The 20,734-nt window shown below is 43.3% G+C and overlaps 1 protein-coding gene across 4 annotated transcripts in view; it reads left to right on the top strand.

The window, feature by feature from the left end:
* The window catches only part of ASTN2 (astrotactin 2), a 749,503-nt gene that overhangs the window by 292,824 nt on the left and 435,945 nt on the right, over window positions 1–20,734 (top strand). For all 4 annotated transcript variants that reach the window (XM_079789927.1, XM_079789926.1, XM_079789925.1 and 1 more), the window contains one exon: window positions 1,068–1,214. In XM_079789927.1, the coding sequence (XP_079646053.1) occupies window positions 1,068–1,214 (147 nt within the window). The remainder of the gene's footprint in view (window positions 1–1,067; window positions 1,215–20,734) is intronic.

Genomic DNA, 20,734 nt, shown 5'->3' with positions numbered 1-20,734 from the left:
GCTCATGGGACATTCAAAGAGAGATGTCCAGGAGGTTTGGACATAAAGGTTTCCTCGAAAGAACATCCCTGTGGGTAATAGAAATTTGGGAGACATTGCTCTAAAAAATGGTAAATCAAACCTGGGAAATAGATATGAATAGCAAAGCCTACAGAATGAGACACATTGGGGGCTCGGGACATAATCCATGGGTTTTCTTTGCTGGCCCAGTGGTCTCCTTGCCATGCAGATCCAATCTACTCACTCTGTTGCATCCGTGAAATTATCTTTAATTTTCCCAGGCAAAACTCCCCTCCCCATCCGACACCGTGTCTATTAGCTCTTAACACAACTCACCTTGAATGCTAATTAGCTGTGGTTAAGCCTCCTTTTGCCCAGCCGATAAGTTCCCAAAGAAAAGAAACTATTCTTCTTCTGTTTCTCACATAGTAGGTGATCAGTAAAGGCCTGTGAAATTGATAAGAACTGATCAGCTTCTGACAGTTTCTAAAAGTGAAATCCTCTTAGGTAACAGACATGGTAAGTACACACTGCCATGTAATCATGACAACAACTTTGTGAGCTGTGTTTTATTACCCTCCCCCTAAGATAAGAAAACCAGAGTTCAGAGATGAAGCAGGTCCCACCACCAATGTGAGCTAAAGTTCCAATCTGAACCCATGACTTTCAAACTCCAAAGCCCACACTCATTCCGCTCAGCCTTATGAATTCAACATCACAGAGTCTTCTCACTGGTCCTCAAAGACAGTGGACAGTTTAACATCATCTAATTATTATCAGGAATGACCAACTTAAATGGGAGTGGAGGAGTGGAGAACTACCATGATTTTCAGGAAGCTTTATTATTATTTTTTGTCTTTACCGAAAGGAATGATAAGCCCATGTTCCAAGAGTTAAGCCCAAACGAGAGGCCACTGAGACGCCATTGCAAACACAGAATTTGGAAAATACGGTTGCCTTTTTCCAGCTCCCCATTTGGAAAATAACAAGTTTTCCACCCTCATTTTCTCTCTATGCCCATTTCCTCGCCTCAAAGACTTAGGTGTCTGTGTGTTTTGTGCCACTAGGTTTGCTGAAAAGCCCCGTGAACAGGACGGCACTGACGCTGATCGCCGTGAGCTCCTGCATCCTGGCCATGGTGTGCGGCACTCAGATGTCCTGTCCACTCACCGTGAAGGTGACCCTGCATGTGCCCGAGCACTTCATTGCAGACGGTAAGAGCTGAGCATTGAAGACGCCTCATGCCTAATGGGCACCTTGCACCCCTGGCTGGTCAAATATCCGCCACGCATGGCCCCACCTTAGCATTATGTCACAGGGGAAAGGGGGCATTCAAAGGCTTTGGAAGAGGTCCTTATCCTTTAGAGTCCTGGGCTATTTGAATACAACTAAACACTGCATTTATGCCACAGGCAAGGATATGGTTCCTTAAATAGAGAATTTCAGCCCTGACCAGGTTGCTCAGTGGTTAGAGCATTTGGCCCACAGCCTGAAGAGCCTCGGGTTCAATTCCTGGTCAAGGTCATGTACCTTGGTTGCAAGGTCAATTCCTGGCCCCAGTCAGGGTATGTGTGGCAGGCAGGCAATCAATGTTTCTCTCTCATATCAATGTGTTTTTCTCATTCTCTAAAAAAATTAATGGAAAAAAATACCCCAGGGTGAGGATTAAAAAAAAAAATTCCAATGTGAGTGCAGAAAGATTGAGCTATATAAGATAACCCATGGTTGGTTATAATGCTTGTGGGTCCTATTCCAAACTAAACATGTCACCTCTCCCTGCAAAATCGTATTTAGTAATTAAAAAATATGACACAGAAGCCTGTACAAGTTTGGTTGGAATTTCCTGAAGAATACTCTTATTTCATTCCCTGTAAGTGTACTTTATAAGTATCTTATATCCTACCATTTACTCTTCACTCAATTAATTTGAATTAATGAGATATTATAGTCAGTATAATCATTTACAAAACATGGTCCAAAGAACTGATTAAGGTGTTCGATGTCTATTGCTAAAGTGCCCTCCAGAAAGTTGTTCTACGTTACACACTCCAAAGCCTGGTTCGCACTTGACATTGCCTTTTTCAAATATATTGAAGTTTGTCATGAATGCAGTAAAGAAGGCATCTCAACTATGCAGCTTAATGTCGTTTTACATAGGAGTCCACCCAGATCAAAACAAGAAACATGTCCAGCACCTCAGCTTTCTTATGCTCCTTCCCAATCAAGGCCCTTCTTTGAGGGGACCACCATATTAATACCTTTTATGTTTTTTTAAAAAAATAGTTTTCCATTGGATATATATTGCCTGCTTTTGCGATTCTGACCCTTTATTTGTCAGACTTGCCTCAGTGTAACTCAATTTCATCTCCAATTTTAGGAAGTGACAGGGTTTAGAAAATGACACCAATTCCTTTAGTATTTTTTGTTCATAGTGGAACTTTCACCTCCTTTCTCTGAAACACCCAGACTTCTAATAAATACATCCTATGATTGCTCCCACTTCACCATGGTGAATGATTTTCCTTTAAAATACAAATAAGTTCAGTATTTCTCATATTGTATATATTCAGTTTCTGGCCTAAAGACTTTTGGTTTATGCCTATCAAATTAGAGGCAAACTTTGACCTACTGATTTTTCCAATCTCATTGTTTAGCACTCTTATGCTAAGGTCACTATTGATGGCATGGGACTTTACGTTTTACCCTCATTCTTCACTGTAGAATGCCTTGGAGACGTTTATATTTTCAACATTAATTTTCATGCATGTATAAATGAGAGTCTTAAGAGGCTAAGTAACGTGATCAAGGTTGTGGTAAATAGTTTAGTAACTAAGAGCAGAGACTATAGAATAATACAAACATGAATTCAAATACTCATTCTGTTGCCTACCGCTTCTATACAGCGAATGGCTTACTGCTTTAAGATGGACCATGGACGAGGTAGAGTTCCTCTTTCTCACCTGCCCCCATGAACCTTTATGTAGCTGCAGAGCTGCCAGCCTAGTCTTAGTAGAGTGCTCAGCCTGCCTTTGTGAGCTGTCCGTGGTGCTGAAATATTGGATGGGGCTGAGTAATGGGTCTGGTGTTCAGGAAGAAAATGAATTTTGCCATTCTGCCCTTGTGCTACAACGTCGTTATACTTGATACTGCCCATTATAGGGAAAGGTCAGCACGATATAGTACTTGTCCAGAGCCCAGCTGGCAAGAACAATAAATACACAGCCCCATCCAAGCCCTTGGTAGATAGCACCCCTTCCTTTGTCTGAGCCTTCTCAAGGCCACTAGTGGCTTTTTGCCCTGCTAAGCACATACTGAAGAGGTGGCCTGGGTTTGCATCCAAACTTACTGAATACAGCCTGTTTTTTTCAGCTGGAGCCTATAAATCATCTGTATTTGGTTCATTCGGGACCAGTGATACCCAGAATACTGAATCATGTTCTCTAGGAGTGGAGCCCAAGTATTAACATTTTCAATGAGAACTTTAGGTGTTCCCTTAACAGAAGTTTGAGAGCTGTATCAATATCTCTGTGTTACTTTCCTTCTATCTAATAGATGTAATAACTCCTTGAGACCCTTTGCAGCCCTGGTAAGAGGCTTTGGTTTCTTTCATCTTTGATTTTATCAATGTCATATTAATGGAGCTGCCTCATGGCACAACTCCAGTGGTTGCTCATAGCACTGAATATAATGTGAATGATCCACTATGAGTTTTACAATAAAGCGGCCCTGATCACAGGGTTTTGGGCTTCATCCAAATTGCCATGCAGGTAGCATTATTAATGAATGGTAGCTGGTTAATATTAAAAACTCCTGTTAGTTTGTGCATCCCTTGAGGCTCCCAATGTAAGTCAGGATATAGTCACCCAATATTCTGGCCAGTGGAAGAGACAGCTTTAAAAGGATTACATTTTCTAGGTTAAGTGAGTGAGATGATTCCACTCTAATGCAGACAGACAACATGACAAATAAAGTTCCCTGTTCTGTTCTCTTCAGTTCTGGGAGTTGTGCTTTGAGAAGATGAATGATGTATTTGAAGTTATCCAAAGGAGAGGGTTATAGTCAAGGTATTGAAAAAACTTTGTAGATATTTAGTGACCTCTTAAGGAAAGGGTGGAATAGAATCATTCCATAAGAGTTGAAGGAACCTAGACAAAAATAAACTTAATACTCTTGAGCATGTCTGTTATAAACACTGTGATTTTCAAAATACTTTGCATGAAGTGACTTATTCAGTTCTCATAGCAGAAGTGTGAGGCAGGGCTTAGCATCCTCATTTCGCACACATGTGGTTGTGCCAGATTAACACACACAAGTGAAGCAAATGTCTGAAAGCCCAAGTGTTCCTGATCCCTGATCCAAGACCCTCCCATGCCCCACACTTCCACAAAAATTACCATGGAAATTATATTTGTCTTAAAAAGGGTTCAGGTTTGTTCTGAAAGTCCCTAGGAAGCAAAATTAGAACTCTGTGGGTGATGAGGGTGGTCAGAGATGGGAGAAGATTTAACGTTAGTCTGAAAATATCTTTACTTTCTCACTTCAGCCTCATTGTCTATACCGTAGGGATAATAGCAGTACTTACCTTATAGAGTTATTGTGATGAATAAATGAAATAATGCCCGTAAAGCTTTTAGCTCAGTACCTGAGACCTAGCAATGGCTCAATAAATCGTATAAATGTTAGTCATTGTGATAATATTTTTTTAATATTGGAAGGGGGTCATTGCAAGGTAATGAGTTCCCCGTCATAGAGAATTTCTTGAGAATAGATGACCGCATTTCTAGGAAGCTATAGAAGAAAAGTGAAGGCATGCATTTGGCTTGGGCACATGGTATTTTGATTCAGAGCCTTTTTATCTGGATATAAACTTTAAAAACACTTATTTTTTAGGGCTTGCAGACTGTTTATTCTTTACTATCTCTTCCATGAGCATTACCATCCTTTGCCTAAACTCAGAAATGGAGTGAGACTCGGGAATGGGTGAAGATCAGGGATGTCTCTTGAATACTTTATTTGGCTAAACCACACACACACACACACACACACACACACACACACACACACACACTTAAGGTCAAGTTAAATAGTTAGCATCATGTTTGGGGTTTTAGTAAGATGATATTCAAGTCTTATCTGTTTCCTATGACTGAGGAATTGGGTTCTAAAGGTTCCTTGCCAGCCTAAGAAATGTTCATCATTAGATGACCTTATTTATTTATATGCCACACGTGTAGCTGCTTTTGAACACAGAAGTGTATGTAATGAATCTTGGTTACATTTATTTGCTTCCACTCCTAATTCATGCCTTCCAGCAGGAGAGTGAGCTAATCTGCAGCTTTGTGTCTTTAATGCAGAATGAGGTTCCTAATTGACTTCAGGGCTAGTTTGCAGTGATTTTCAACTCTTAGAGGGGGAAATCCCACCACACCAGAGGTGGGTGCTGAGCCACAGACTGCCAAGCAACTTGTCTATAAAGAGGATTTCCTCGGAAAATTTGCACTCTGGAATCATCTTGGGCTTCGTTTTATTATTTTTTTAATATTTCAATTACAGGTGACATTTAATGTTATATTAGTTTCAGGTGTAAAGCATCATGGTTAGATAATGATGTAATTTACCAAGTCATCCACCTTATCATTCAAGTACGCACCTGGCACTGTACACAGTTATTACAGTATTAGTGACTATATTCCCTAAGCCGTCCCCCCCCATCCCCAGGTTGATGGCAGATCTTTGGGCACCATGGACCCTGTTCAGGTTTACAGTGCTCTACAGCATGGCCTCTGCCTTTTTGGCTCATTACTCCTTCACACATACTTAATGCTGGATACACAAATAGGTTGCCTTACCTTATATCTGCCTCTTGATATACATTTGCCTAAACATTGCTGTCCACCAGGAAAACCCTTCCTCATTTCCATATATTGGAACTTACCCATCTCTGCGTCCTCACTTAATTATCTCCTTCCTCCAGAAAATGTTATTGAAAACCCAAAACTTCTTCAAAGAAAACCCCAGTCAGAAATAATTTCTTCTATGCAGGTTTGAAAGTTACATAGAACTGTATTTCTACCTTTCTAATGATCCCACCATCTGCCTCCTGTCTCGTTATTGTTATATCTGTGTCATTGAACAATTGCCGTAGTCCTAAGAACCGGCCCCCTGCATTAAATCTTGCTTCCTCCAAGTGTTTCCTCAACACTGCAAACAGATCTTTTAAAATAAAAAATCTCAACATGTTGCATCTGCCCTGAGAACTGTGCAAGTACTTCTTATTATACTTGTTATAGAGACCAAACTTCTTTGTTTTGTTGTTAATCTTCACTTAAGGATATTTTTCCCATTGGTTTTTAGAGAGAGTGGAAGGGAGGGGGAAACACACAGAAAGAGAATCATCAATGTGATAGAGACATATTGGGGATGGAGCCTGCAATCAAGGTATGTGCCCTTGACCAGACTCGAACCCGGGACCCTTCAGTACATAGGCCAATGCTCTAGCCACTGAGTCAAGCTGGTTAGGATGAGACCGAACTTCTTAATATGACCTTTCGGTCCCTGCAAGATCAAGCTGCAGCATCTCAAGCCTCACCTTCTGCCACTCTCTTTACATCAGTTCTTAAATATCCCTGGCTGCATCCTACCCCAAGGCCTCTCTCACTGCCTGAAACAGTTCTCCCCACCTCTCTCTCCTAGCCAGTTTCTCCCTGACAAACTTCATCTACCCTGCAGTTATTGGCCTCTTTTTTTCATAACCTAGCCTTTGTTAGGTCCCCTACTAACCATTCTTCTTGAGCCTTGCTCTGTTCATTGATAGCACTGATGTCAATCTGCAATTCTATATGTATTTAGTTGATGTTGGGGTCTCTTGCTGCAGTGTAAGCCCATTAAGGATAGAGGTTACATTCGTTTGCTTTGCACATTGCATTCAGCACCTTGGACAGTGTCCACATAGAGTTAAGTGCCCTGAAGAAATGATTTCAGTGGCTGGACTTAAATTTCCTCAAGGGCAAGAGCCAGAGCTTATTCATGCCCTAACCTATTCTGACCCCTGACAGAGCCTCTGACTCAGTGGACATAGAATAAAGTATGTCTGTGAAACACATGAAGGGAGGGAGAGCTGACAGTTGGACCAGATGTCCTGAGAAGATATGTCCTGGGGAATGACAGTGCAAGAAATCGGAGGCCGCCTCCTCTTCTATGATTGACTTCACTCCCCAGGTTTTTGTTCCCATCCCCAAAGATAAGAACCTGCAATCAACCTCACAGTTCTCCCCCAACATGAAAACGAAACAAGCTTTATCCCAGAGCCCAGAAGAGGGGAAAATATAAATTGAGCTGAGATTCAGAACACCCAGGTGGGAGGTGGCCATGCAACACCAATAAACCATATTAATATACTGAAATCAGGAAGAATAGGTTGAACTCCAACCCAGATTTAATAACTATTTGAGAGAGAGCACAGGGAGAAGGCGAGGCTGGCCTTCAGTCAGAATGAAAACGAGATCTGTGATGGAGCTGGTAACGTAATTATATGCTGTGAAAACTGTTTCTCTCTCCTTCTTCTCCTACTTAATGGACGACTTGCTCAGTGATGGCCCTGAGCCGGTGCTGGAAGCTGTGGATGCCCCCTAGAGTGTAATTGTTGGGGTTTTTGTTGTGTGTGGGGTTTTTTCCTCAAACATCTTCATTAGCAAAGTCTAAGTGCACAAAATCATGGATGGGAAAAATGCCATGTCCTTAAATACGAACTGATACCCAGGTTAAAGTGACAAGGGATTGAGGGGGAATAAACCCTGTAAGCCTATTTCAAGCAGCTGAGCGAGTTCACGCTTTTAAAGACATCCCAGCCGCCATATACCCAGTGTCATTAAGGATTTTTAATGACACTCTGAGCTGAGATGTGATCTTGGCTTCCAACCAGGATGAATTGTTGCTAATTTCCCTTCTTAACAAAAGGGATAACTGAGTTTGACGTCCAAAATTGGAGACTAATTTCTGTGTTTTGATAGCAAATGGAGTCCAAAATTATGTTTCTGGAACTGGGGGCAGAGGATGGCTGAGAGAGGTATGGAAATTTGATTTTTTTTCTCCTTAATAATTCAATTCTGCTGTTGTGAAGAGAAGGCTACTTTGATTTTAAGATTGGGAGCAGCAAATGGTGAGTGGGAGGTTTGATGAGTTGGAGTGCCCTGGCTACCATTTGGGCTCTATTGGTGAATGCACACATTCAGACTTTCCACTGACTATTATGGAGTTAGATGGTCCATTAATGTTGGCTTGGTGTTTGCACGGAGATGTAGTGTTGAGTCAGTGGTGTGGTGCTGGGAATGAGAGAAGGTGGCATGGTACAGAGGTTAAGATGTGGGTTCTATACTCAGGTCTGATTTCCAGTTTTGTGGCCTTGGGTATATTAATTCACTCCCCAAGCCCCAGTTTTGTCATCCAAAAGCTATGATAATACTCCTTGCCTTCAGTGAGTGTTAGTAGGCTGATGAGTGTGGAAAACCTTGGCCCGCTGTGAGTGTCTGTAAGATTCCTGACAATGTTGTTTTTTGCCCTTTCTGTTTGTTCATAGCTTTCTTACTTATGAAGACAGTGAAAGGGTTGGAAAGAGGTCTTAGTGGGTGGGGCCAAGTGAATAGAAGGTACAACTTCTGGGAGGCTTAGCTTGGTGAGAAGGAAAATATGATAGTTAAAAGATTCTTGGTAAATAATACTAGTCCCTTGTTATATACGTATAGCACCTGTTTTTTTTTTCCCTTCCTTCTTCTCTCACTTCATGTGGTCAACAAATCCAGTCAGGCTCAGTATAACAGTCAATGATGGAGCACATTTGCCAGGGTGGTATACCATAGGACCTAGGTTTGTGGAAGTGAGTTATGATGTTTGCACAATGACAATTCGCCTAACGATGCATTTCTCAGAATGTATTTCTGTTGTTAAGTGGCATGTGAGTGTATTACACACGGCCTTATCTGTGGCATGCTCAGATGTTAGGGAGGCAGAGATGGATAAAACACAATCTCTGGCCTCCCCCAGTTGGTGGTAGTGAGACACACCAAGAAGATGAAATGCGAAATGCAGTGTGGGAGTGATAATGGGGGTTGCACTGGGACCTGTGGGAACATAGAGGAGGGGCAGCCGCTACCCTAGCTCAGGTTGCAGATGGGAGTGATGTAAGGAGAGGATGCCTTGAGGAGGCAATACCTGAGCTGGGCCCTGCTATTCAAGCCTCCCTATGACTGTGGTGTAACAGCACTAACAATTGGTCACATTTGCAGAACGTGGCTAAGTGACGGGCCCTGTGCTAATGTCTTGCAAAGCATTATCTCATTTAATTTTATTACCTTATGAGGTAGATCCAGGCATTATCCCCATTTTAAATGTAAAGGAAACTAGATCCTGAGGAATTTACATGGCTACCTTAATGTCACAAAGGGGTTGAAAAGACTCGTTTCAAATTAGCAGCTACAGAATGTGGAAGACGGAGAATTCAGTGACTACGATTGTGTTCTTGCTCTGCTGTGAATTCACCATGACCTTCGGCTCCTCTGTATTTCTCCAGACATTCGTTACTTCTTTGTAAAATGTGGAAAGAAAATAAACAAGATGGTACTTAAAATTCCCCCTGCCCTGACATTCTAAAAGTAGAATGAGACACATTGGGGTGCAGAGTTACCCTTTACTCATCTCATTATGCACGTGACCTTCGCAGTGTCTATGCAGCCACCCATTAGCATCACTTGTTTGGGCCGCTCTGTATCCAGGCAGCCCCCTGAGCAAGGATCTTGGAAGCAGAGGCAGCTAAGCAAACTTTTACAGCCCACGAGTTGCCATTTGAAGAAAGCTTAGAAGGATCACAGAAGGATCACCGCCAAGCTCGTGCAGGGACTGGGAGCTCGTGCAGCTCCCAGGGCTGCCAGATGCAAAAGGAAGTGGTGGGTAGCCAGGCCGTGGTGGGAAGGCTGCCTCTCCAGCTTCAGCTCCCAGCTCAGCTGCCGAGGGACCTTGAACATCTTGGGTGTCAGCAACAGTGTGGGAGGGGAACTCTGCATCACATTCAGAGGGGAAATGATGAGATGAGAGGAATCATCCCTCCTGCCCTGCACTCTCTCTTTCAACTTCCTTCCCGCTTCCTATCCTGGCTCTGGTGCCCAGCAGAATCTTGCTGTTTGGCATCCTCCCTGACCGCTCCCTGGATAACCTAAGCAAAATAGATCTGCAGCTGCACAGTCCTGGGCCTTTTGGCAGCTGTTGGCGACTTTCTGAGACTCTGCTAAAGACCTGGGTATCTTGCCCTCAGCCCGAATCACACCTGAAGCCTGGACACCCCTGAGCCCCTCCTCTGCTTTAACCCCAATTCCCGTTTGGGCTTTCTTGGTGAATCCATGCATTAAGTCTTTTCTGCTGACTAGCTGAGTATCAGGGCTTGTATTCTAGGACAAACACACATAGTCAGCCCTAAAGCAGTGTGAGATTTAGAACTGGGAAATCCATTCTCTCTCATCATTGATGTTTCTGTCCCTCTCGCCATCTCCCTTCCTCTCTGAAATCAGTAGAATCTGGAAACCTCAGGTTCAGATCTGCATTCCTCCACCTCTAACTATGCAGCTGAGGTGAGTCACCTCACTCCTCCGAACCATCAATTTCACCATCTATAAAAGTACAGCTCTTAGCCCCTGAGTCACAGGGTGGCAGTGAGGATGAAGTAGAGAGTGACATGAAAATACACCATAACAGGCACCCAGAAAGTGCTAATTGTGCCCTCAAGGGGATCATGCATGTTATTTTAAATGACAGGGTAGCTATCAAGCAGGACTACAACAGAAGACAGAGCATAATCTGGACCAGGTGGGGCTCACAGACAAGTCAGAAGGCTGCCAGGGAGGCCTGGAGTGTTCTCCACTGCACATCTGGGCAAAGCTCTAGGGCAAGAGGATTTGTCCCCTTGGAAGAAACTGCATGGGCAGGGATTGGGCGCGAGAGTGTTTGCTCTGTTGGAGATAAAAGTGAGGACAAGAAGGGGCGTCTTCCTAGCACAGGAAATAGCATGAGAAAAGGTGGAATAGGACCAGCACCGGGAACATCTGGGGCTCCATGTGGCCGGGACAGGACAAAGCGGGGAGCAGACAGGAAGAGCAGGTGTCTTCAGTATTGGACTTTTATTGTGGAGGTGGTCGGGGCTCATGAAACCCCTGGAAGATTTTAAACAAGGGAGTTTAGGGCAGTGGTCACCAACCTTTCAGACCTCACGGATCACCAGTGGTCTATGGGCCACCGGTTGGTGACCGCTGGTTTAGGGGACACAGTTGCTTATGCAAAAAGCAATGCAAGATGTCAAATAAAAGATCAGGCTATGAATGCACAGCCATTTGATGTCACTTAACCATTCTGGCTTGTTTCTTAATCTGTACAGCAGACGTACTGGTCCCTCCCTCTTAGGAACAATGAATGAGATATTTGTCAAATATTTAGTAGAATATTTGGCAAACTGGAAGCACTCGGTGATGTTAGTTTTTATTGGCATGGTTGTCATTATTGCCCTCATCATCTAAGTTAGGCTTTCCTATTAAATGGTCCCAGACTTTTCCTTTTGGCTCTCAGCTCATTTAAAATGACTTATTCCACACGGCTGGTATGGCTCAGTGGTTGAGCATCAACCTATGAACCAGGAGGTCATGGTTTGATTCCCGGTCAGGGCACATGCCTGTGTTGCAGGCTCGATCCCCAGTAGGGGGCATGCAGGAGGCAGCTGATCAATGATTCTCTGTCATCATTGATGTTTCTATCTCTCTCCCTCTCCCTTCCTCTCTGAAATCAATAAAGATATGTTAAAAAATAATAATAAAAAAATAAAATGACTTATTCTATGTCTAAGAGTCTCAGCTGTAGAACCACACTCTTTGGGTTCAATACCTAGCTTGAACATTTCCTAGCTGTGTAGCACTGAGCTGGTTATTTCACCTCTAAGCCTCAGTCTGCTCCTCTGTGAAATGGCGTGATAACAATAAACCACCTCAAAGGGCAACTGAATGACTGTCTAGGACACACTTGGCCAGCGCTTGGCACTAGTCAGTGCTCAGTAAACAATAGCACCTGCTAATGCTCCTTTAAGCCTGAAGGGCAGAGAGTACACCTGTCTTGTTCCTGTGAAATATCCGGTACACATTCAATATTTTATAAGGATTTGTGGACTGAACCAGCACAGTGTAGAAGGTACATTTAAGGGGACAAGGCAGGGAACCTATGGGGTGGGGGAGAGGCGCTGTTACATTTAGTCTATGTGATAAAGTCTGAACAAGGGCATTGGAAATGGGAAAGAGCGTAAGGGCATTCCTGTAGCGCTAGAACCAAGGCAATTTAGCAACTAATTGTAAGGAAGGGCAGAGAAGGGGAAGGGGTCAGAGACAACCTCTACCTGAGAGGTTGGTGACTCTAAACATAAAAATAAAAACACTTTTACCCAGCAGTGAAGTGTGGGGTGATGAGCATGAACGCCAACACCAGAATACATGGGTGTAAACCCTAACTCCACCTTCCCCGTGATGCAGCTCAGTCTTCTGCAACACTCGGATGCTGACACACTCCAAACCAGACTGACTGTGAAGACTCCGTTGTTGTTCAGTGCAGGAGCCTTGGCTGTGTTTGTAGAAAAAAAAAGAAGAAAAGAAAAATGCAAGCAACTTTGAGGAACATGCAGGGTTAGGACCTTTACAAGTCCTGCCTGGATGAAAACTGTTTGTACCGGCTGCCTCTGTGTTCTGAAGGCTGCTCTCCTGAGGGCTGAAGTCATTCGAATAATATTTCAGGTGATGTCTTGCTGCAGTATTAGGGCCAGGATGAGGGATGGAGAAAGTGTCTGTCCCCAGCCCCCATACTGGTGCTGATTGACATGTGAGCAGGAAGACTCCAGGTGTGGCCATTTCCTGCATAAACTCAAATGCAGCATTAACATTTGGGGCAGGGGACCTGCCATAGAAGTGGAGTCCTGAATGGAGGCCCAGAGTTGGTGTCGCATCTGAAATACAGGATCAATTAAAAATGGCAGATGAGGCCCAGCTGGTGTGGCTCAGTGGTTAAGCATTGACCTAGGAACTGGGATGTCACGGTACGTTTCCCGGTCAGGGCACATGCCCAGGTTACAGGCTCGATCCCCAGTGGGGGTGTGCAGGAGTTAGCCGATCAGTGATTCTCTCTTATCATTGATGTTTCCGTCTCTCTCTCCCTCTTCCTTCCTGTTTGAAATCAATAAAAGTGTCTATATTTTTTTTAATGGTGGAGGAGGAAGAGTGTAGGTACCGGCACAGTGTAGGCATATTGCATAGTAGGCAGCTTGGCAAAATTTTCTAAATTGTAGAACATGAGAGCCAGAATATATTTTAGCCTTATCTTTGACCATCTCCCATTACCTTTGCGCTCTGGCCAAATGATATAGTCATCCTAGCACCCAGTCCCCAATTCTTAGCCGACACTTGCTGACTCATTATTTGAGGTCCATAATTTGAGAGGGATTAGAATTTTTCTTAGTAACCTGATTATTTGAAATTTCAAAGGTAAGGTAGAGTTTCAGACAGGGAGTGACAATTGTTTTTTTGTTTTTTTAAAGAATTCATCCCCACCTTCTACTCATTTAAGTCTGGTTTTTCGAAATCCCTGTCCTTCTCTGTTGCCATGGAAGATGCCACTTGGGGGAATCTCAGGGCACTTTCCCATCATGGAAATGAGAGAGTCAGAGAAGCAACCCACCAGCAGACCACGCGCCTGTTGGCCCTGGGATACTGTTGGCGAGTATTTCTCAGAAGAGATCTTTAATTGTTTCATCTAAAGAGAATGCGACTTTGTTCCTCACCCTCTCTTCATAGAGGCTCTTGAATTGGATCCAGCTATTAACAGTTCTTCCTAATTTCCTCTGAGTCTTGCTGGCTGAAGTAACGGGCTTGGAACAACTTTTAATTTTGTTTTTAATTAAACTTCACTTGTTTCAAATCACTCACTTTTAATGTCATTTCTTTGCAGCCACGAGAAGCAACAGGCGCTGTGTGTGCCTGTTCCTATATGTACACATCTGACATGTACGTGTCCGTGGCGTGGCTAACGACTGGCGCTTGGCTGAGGGCCAGAGCAGGAGCAGGCAATTAGAAAACAGGAACGAGTCACAGAAGGAGCTTTTGTTTACACTGTTATATCCCAAGCTAATACGTTGTTTAAGCAGGAATCTCAGTTATTGTGTTTGTTGTTTTTGCCAAATCGTATTTGAACGAGACAGCATGCCCTTGTATTTCACAATAGTATTCTCACATATGTGTAGGTAGAAATAGTCTAAGAATAACTAACACTTATTAAGCATTTATTATGTGCCAGGTACTGTTTTAAATACTTTATATATATTACCTCATTTACGTTGAAAGTGAGTAATTTGAAACAACAGAAATTTAATTTACATACATTGCCTCCTACATTGCGGAGATTATTACCCACAGTTTTATAGCTGAGAAACCAAGGCCTATTTCCCTGGATCATTATCACTCGGTTAGTTTGTGGCAGGGTTAGAACATAAATACTGGCTGCCTGGCTTCATATTTCTGCTCTTAAACACTGTACTAGACTCTTTCTCTAAAAAAAGACAAAAGGACCTCATCATCTAAATGAATTTAATAACAACAAACATATAGAACATTGACAGGTTCTTTGCAAAAGCAAAATCCTGTTAGTTTATGTCTGGGTTTTCATGTGGCCTCTGCTACTGCCCATTCCCGTTGTGTAAATGGTAAACTGCACCATGGATTTTGGTTCGGATCTACAAAATCATAGTGTGGGTTTTAGCCTCTGCGTTCTTTCAGCTACTTAGCACCCCAAAAAGGTCAATCAAGTTTGAAAGCAAACATATAAATATATGCTAAGTCAGTGGTTGGCAAACCGCGGCTTGCGAGCCACATGCGGCTCTTTGGCCCCTTGAGTGTGGCTCGGCGTTAGAACCACTTCTTCAAAATAGACTCGCTCAGGCCATCACCGACTTCTGTGCTTGGCCACGAAGTTTCAATCGCACTGTTCATGCGTGCCTGCACATGGTATTTTGTGGAAGAGCCACACTCAAGGGGCCAAAGAGCCGCATGTGGCTTGCGAGCCGCGGTTTGCCGACCACTGCGCAAGTGATCTGTGTATACCACAGTTCAGTTAACATTATGTTGTATACTGGTAGTTTGAACTGAAAACTGAACTCAACTTATTTTCTATCTCAGAAACATCATATATACCATTTTATTTTCAAGGAACATTATTTCATTGATACTACCACCCTTCCTTCTCCAAGCCAACACGCACTCACACACACACACACACATCCTCATTTGCTATTGGTGTGTTTGAAACCTGAGATAAGATCCTATATATTCCTGGGTCATGTGCTTTCCTCATCAGCCATCTCCATGTGCCTTGGTGCACAGGAGTGAGGGGTAGGCATTATTGTCCCCACTTTATTGAAGGGGAGCCCCAAAGCCCACAAAGTCAATTAATGGGCATAAAGTCCGTCGGCTTGTAAGTGGCAGGATTGGAGTTCCAGAGCCTGGTGTCTGCAAGCTACACCCCACCTACCCCTCTGATAACAGAATGAAAAAAATTCACCCTTCACATCTCATTTGGCAGAAACGTAGATCTCAGCCCTTCTGTGTCCTGTTTATGCTCCAAGACCTTCATTAGGGCCTCAGTAAAAATCTTACCTTTCTCCCCTTACCTTTCCCAGAATCCATGGTAGGGTTTGGCTGGTGAAGGGCTGATTGCCGCAAACACTACACTTTGGCTGAGCTGCGAATCTCTTTTGTTACATTGCTCCAGGTACCAATATTATAACATTTAGGCAGCTGTTCTCATCTGCGCCAGGCATTGAAATCTATTCCATCAATCTGACTTGAAACCTCAGATTTTTGGAAGCTTTGCCGCACATAGTCCTTGGTAGCATCATAAAACAATTAGATTTAGGCTTAGCATTAATTTGAATTATTGTCCAGTTTCCAGAAAATATCTCCTGGAAATGTCAGGAGGATGTATTACATGTCTTTGGAGACATTAAGTATTGAATTACAATATTATGTCACCTTCCCCCTGCCATTTCTCTCTCTCTGTGTCACACGCTCTTACCATGGTCTGATTTATGTTTCAGCCACCATGATAAGCTGAGTACTTAGAGAAGTAACCAGAGATGAACATAGACACACGCCAAACACACACACACACACACACATACACACGCACACACACACACACATATACACACACACACAAGACTTCCAAGGCAGGCAGACTGAGTTCTTATTTGGAATCATCAACTTCCCAGCTGAGCAATTTGAGACATGCACCTTTAACCTTCCTGAACTTCCTTTTCTATAAAATAGGGATAAATGTAACACCTGCCCTCCAGAGTTATTTCTAGGGTCAATTAGATTAATAGCAGCAATAAAAAGAAAAACACCCATTTGGTCAGTACATCCAATAAGCCAGGTGCTCACTCAGTCACCTTTAATATTCAATGCACTTGACCAATGTAACCCCCAATAAATGTAATTAAAAAAAATCTTCAATGCAAATGCAGTAAGTTAAGTAGTATTCATTCTCTTTTAAATGGAGAAGCAGAGAAAAGAAATAGTAAGCATTTCTCAAGGTCATTCAGATATAATAAGTGGGAAGGGCGCTTTTTGAATCCAGGTTTGCCCGTGCCAACGTCTGTTTTTCCCCACCTAATTTATTTCTGGACAAAAGAGAATAGGAGGTTAGAGTTCTAGAGAGAAAGGAACACACACACACACACACACGTGTACACGCACACACATACTCTGACAATGAGAGACACAGAAGCAGGCAGGTGCCTGGGCCTAATTTGGTCCATTGATAAGGAACCCACAATGTATTCATGAAACAGATCCGGGAGGCATTGCTAACGGTTTATTCTTAGGGCTCACCGTTGTGAGCCGGCTTTGCCTGATGTTTGTGCAGATATTTTGGGAAAGGTAAAAATCAGTGTATGTTTTATAGAAGAGGGTGGGCCCAGAGAAGTGGGAAAAGGGCAGGGGACGCAGTTTAGTTGGTAGATCTGAAAAGTCACACGGTGCATTCATTCCTATGTTAGCCCAGTCAGCCAGTCCTATCTTAGCCACACGTTGTGTTTGCTCATTACACACTCATGCGCCAGGCATTCTCCTAGGGCCTCTACAGTGCTGCCTCATGCCCGCAGCACATCTTAAAGTAGTATCCCTCACCCCAGCCCTGCACAACTCACCTGGGACCTTGTGAAGTTGACAGCAGATGCTACTGGGATAAGCTGTGAGTCAGCATAGGAGAACCGAGCATCCTTGGTTAGGTAGGGGGATGGTAGTTTTTGGGTTTGTGTTTCTTTAAATGGGCCTATTGTCTTACTGTGTCCCAGGTAGGATCACCATGTTGCACAACTCCAGAAGGCACTAGTCACATTGGATACAATTATTCATAGAATTAACTGAGCTTATGTGTACATATATGTATGCATCTATACATAGACGCACACAATTATCCAAATGTATATACATATATGGAATACACAATAACATAGAGGATGTACATGGCTATATGTACAATGATGTGTAGAATAATGTGTAAATTTTGTCCCCTGGAATAGTGTTCCTTGGAACACAGCAGCCTTAGCCAGGCACGACCCTGTCTGTAGGCAGTACCATGCATTTTATTTAACAGTTATAGTGTCTCTGAAGTATTCCCATTGTGCAGATAAGGAAATGGAGGAGGCTTGCCAAGGTCAAGTGATTCATTTCAGGGTCACAGGGACCCTCGGTGATTATACTGGGATCTAATCCAGGCTTATGTAATGCCAGAATCCGGCTTGCTACCTCCCATCTAAGCCCATATCTCACTTGGCAGCAGACAGAAAGGAAAGTTTTTCACTCTTAGCCTAAAGGACCTCTGAGGTTTGGAGGCAGCTGTCCACTGTGTTTATTCAAGAATTACTGATCTTTGCCCTGGCCAGTTTGGCTCAGTGGATAGAGCATCAGCCGGTGGACTGAAGGGTTGCGGGTTAGATTTCGGTCAAGGGCACATCATCAGTTGCAGGCTGTATCCCTGGCCCCAGTCTGGGCATGTGTGGGAGGCAACCAGTTGATGTGTCTCTCTCACATCAATGTTTCTCCCTCTCTTTGTCTTTCCCTCTCCCTTCCACTCTCTCTAAAAAAAAAATTAATGGAAAATATCCTCTGGTGAGGATTAACAACAACAAAAAAAAGAATAACTGCTCTTTGATCAAAAGAAAATCCAACAGTGAAATTGGGTCTGATGCATAAGTTCCCAATGAAGTAATGAAGAAAGTTAAAAAAAAAAAAATCTGAAGTGAAAAGTACATGGATGCCTTCCTTTAACCACACTTAAACTAGAATGAGAAACATTTCAGGACTTTGTTCTTCCCCTCCACCTGCCCCACCCCGCTGCCTACCTTGCTACCACATTGTGATATTCCTGAGGAGAAAAATAATTTTTTGAAATTTTAATACTTCAAACCTCTTTTGTCCAGACTCAAACACCCCTCACCGAACTTTGAAGCAGGATCAGGGATACGTAAAGGCGTGGGGAGTTCTGCAGCAGTTGGTGGTAGTCAGTCTTTGATCATGGTTTGAGGTGGGGTGACAGAAAATGGTAGAAACATAACAATTGCCTGTATCGCCTGCAGTAGATGGGGGTCTGGCTCTCTAGGGAAACCTTCTTTTGGGGAGAAGAAATGAGGCTTCCATACAGCTTCATTTGCAAGTCACTATTTTTCTAACATAGAACATTTAAAAAACTGGTGGCCTGTCCCTCTCTCCACTCTTCTGTTGTAGGGATCCTTAGTGATGAGTTCCTCTGTGTTCCATGACCTGGGCCTCTCAAGGGTGTTACCGTGTCACACTCCCAGAGAGGGAGCTCTAGCTTCCCGACAGCTCACATTTCTTTTAGAATCTATTCTTTAAAAAAATAAATAAATAAAAATAAAAATTAAAATATATATATATATATATATATATATATATATATATATATATATATATATATTGATTTCAGAGAGGGGGAGAGAGACAGAAACATCAATGATGAGAGAGAATCATTGATCGGCTGCCTCCCGCCTGCCCCTACTTCCCGTGACCTCCTGGTTCATAGCTTGAGGCTCAACCACTGAGCAACACCAGCCAGACTCGGGATCTGTTCTTGTTTGTCAGCCTGAAATCCTGGGATGAGCCCTGGGATGAAAGTCACTGGGCTTGAGTTCTGGTCCAGCCCTGTTGCCTTGGGAAAGTCAGTTCACCTCTCTGACCTTCATCTCCCTCACAGCATTAAGAGGTCGGGGGTCAGAAAGTCTAGGTTCTAGTTTAGTTATCTCACTAATCCCAGGGGGATCTTGGACACATCCCTCTCCTTCCTTATCCCTCCGATCATCTCTCACTAGAGCATTCATTCTCAGTGTGGACAGCAATACTTAAAAGACATGAATATTGACTTAGGGTGGGGGGATACAAGCACTATACTCTTTTCATGTACAGCAAAACGTATATGAATGTATATACATTACATTTTATGGGTGGCAGGTGATTGAAGAAAGAAAAAGTCTAAAAAGACTCCTTAGTTGAAAAGAAAAAAGGTTGAGAAACTCTGGGGGAGAGGAACTCAAAGTTTTCTAACACACTTAAAAATTAAAATTCTGATCTATGCTTCAGAGCTTTAAAAAAAACTGTTTCCTTGTAACAAATGAAAAGGAAGAAGTTGACCCTCTTTAAAATGGCCCCTGGAATGGCTCCGTGTTTTCTTAGTCTTCTTCTCTTTGTCATTGGCACCTCAGTCACACACTTTACCAGGACTGCATATTCATCATGAACTTGCTGCCACGCCCTCTCGCATCCAGGGATGCTGGACAGATTTGGAACCAGGTCAGTTGGCAGACTGGTCGCCTGTGGGATGGATGGAAATAGCTTAGCTCAGACTAGCATTTTTATCCTGGGCTCCACGGAGCCCCAAGGGATCCATGGGTAGAACTGTATTCCAGTTATTGGATCAGATACTAGCCATTATGTTTTCTACATTTGGAAACTTTATTCTGAGAAGTGATCCCTGGGGATCCACACAAATAAAGGTTAATAAATGGAGGCAATGGCAGGGGTAAGAGATAGCTGTCCAATAAGACAGGTGGCGTATTGGTTCGCTAGGGCTGTCATAAAAAAGGACCGCACACTGGGAGGCTTACCCAACAGAAATCTATCTCCTCGCAGTTCCGGAGGCTGGACGTTCAAAATCAAGATGTTGGCAGGTCTGGTTTCTTCTGAGGACCTCTCTCCTGGACTTGCAGAGGGTTGGCATCTCCCTGTGTCTGCACATGGTCTTTCCTCTATGTGTCTGCGTCCTAATTTCCTTTTATTATAAGGACATCTGTCATATTAGAGTAGAAACACCATGATGATTCACTTAACCTCGTTTACCTCGTGAAAGACCCTATTTCCAAATGCAGCACATTCTGAGGTCCTGGGGGTAAGGACTTCAACACATGAATTTTGGGGTGGACACAAGTCAGTTTTTAACAGGCAGAAACAGTACAGAGGAATAGGTTGACGTTGATCCAGGGAAAAGGCAAAGAAAATGGCAGAAGGGAAGAGAGCTGGAAGTAGATCAGGAGGTGAAGGCACAGAGGTAAGTGTCTGAGGACTAGGAGACACTCCACCTTATGATGCTAGAGCAGGGT

Source organism: Cnephaeus nilssonii (assembly GCF_951640355.1).
Source record: "Cnephaeus nilssonii genome assembly, chromosome: 14".
Taxonomy (NCBI): domain Eukaryota; kingdom Metazoa; phylum Chordata; class Mammalia; order Chiroptera; family Vespertilionidae; genus Cnephaeus; species Cnephaeus nilssonii.
Note: the sequence above shows the minus strand (reverse complement) of the source record. Positions and strands in the feature narration are given on the sequence as shown.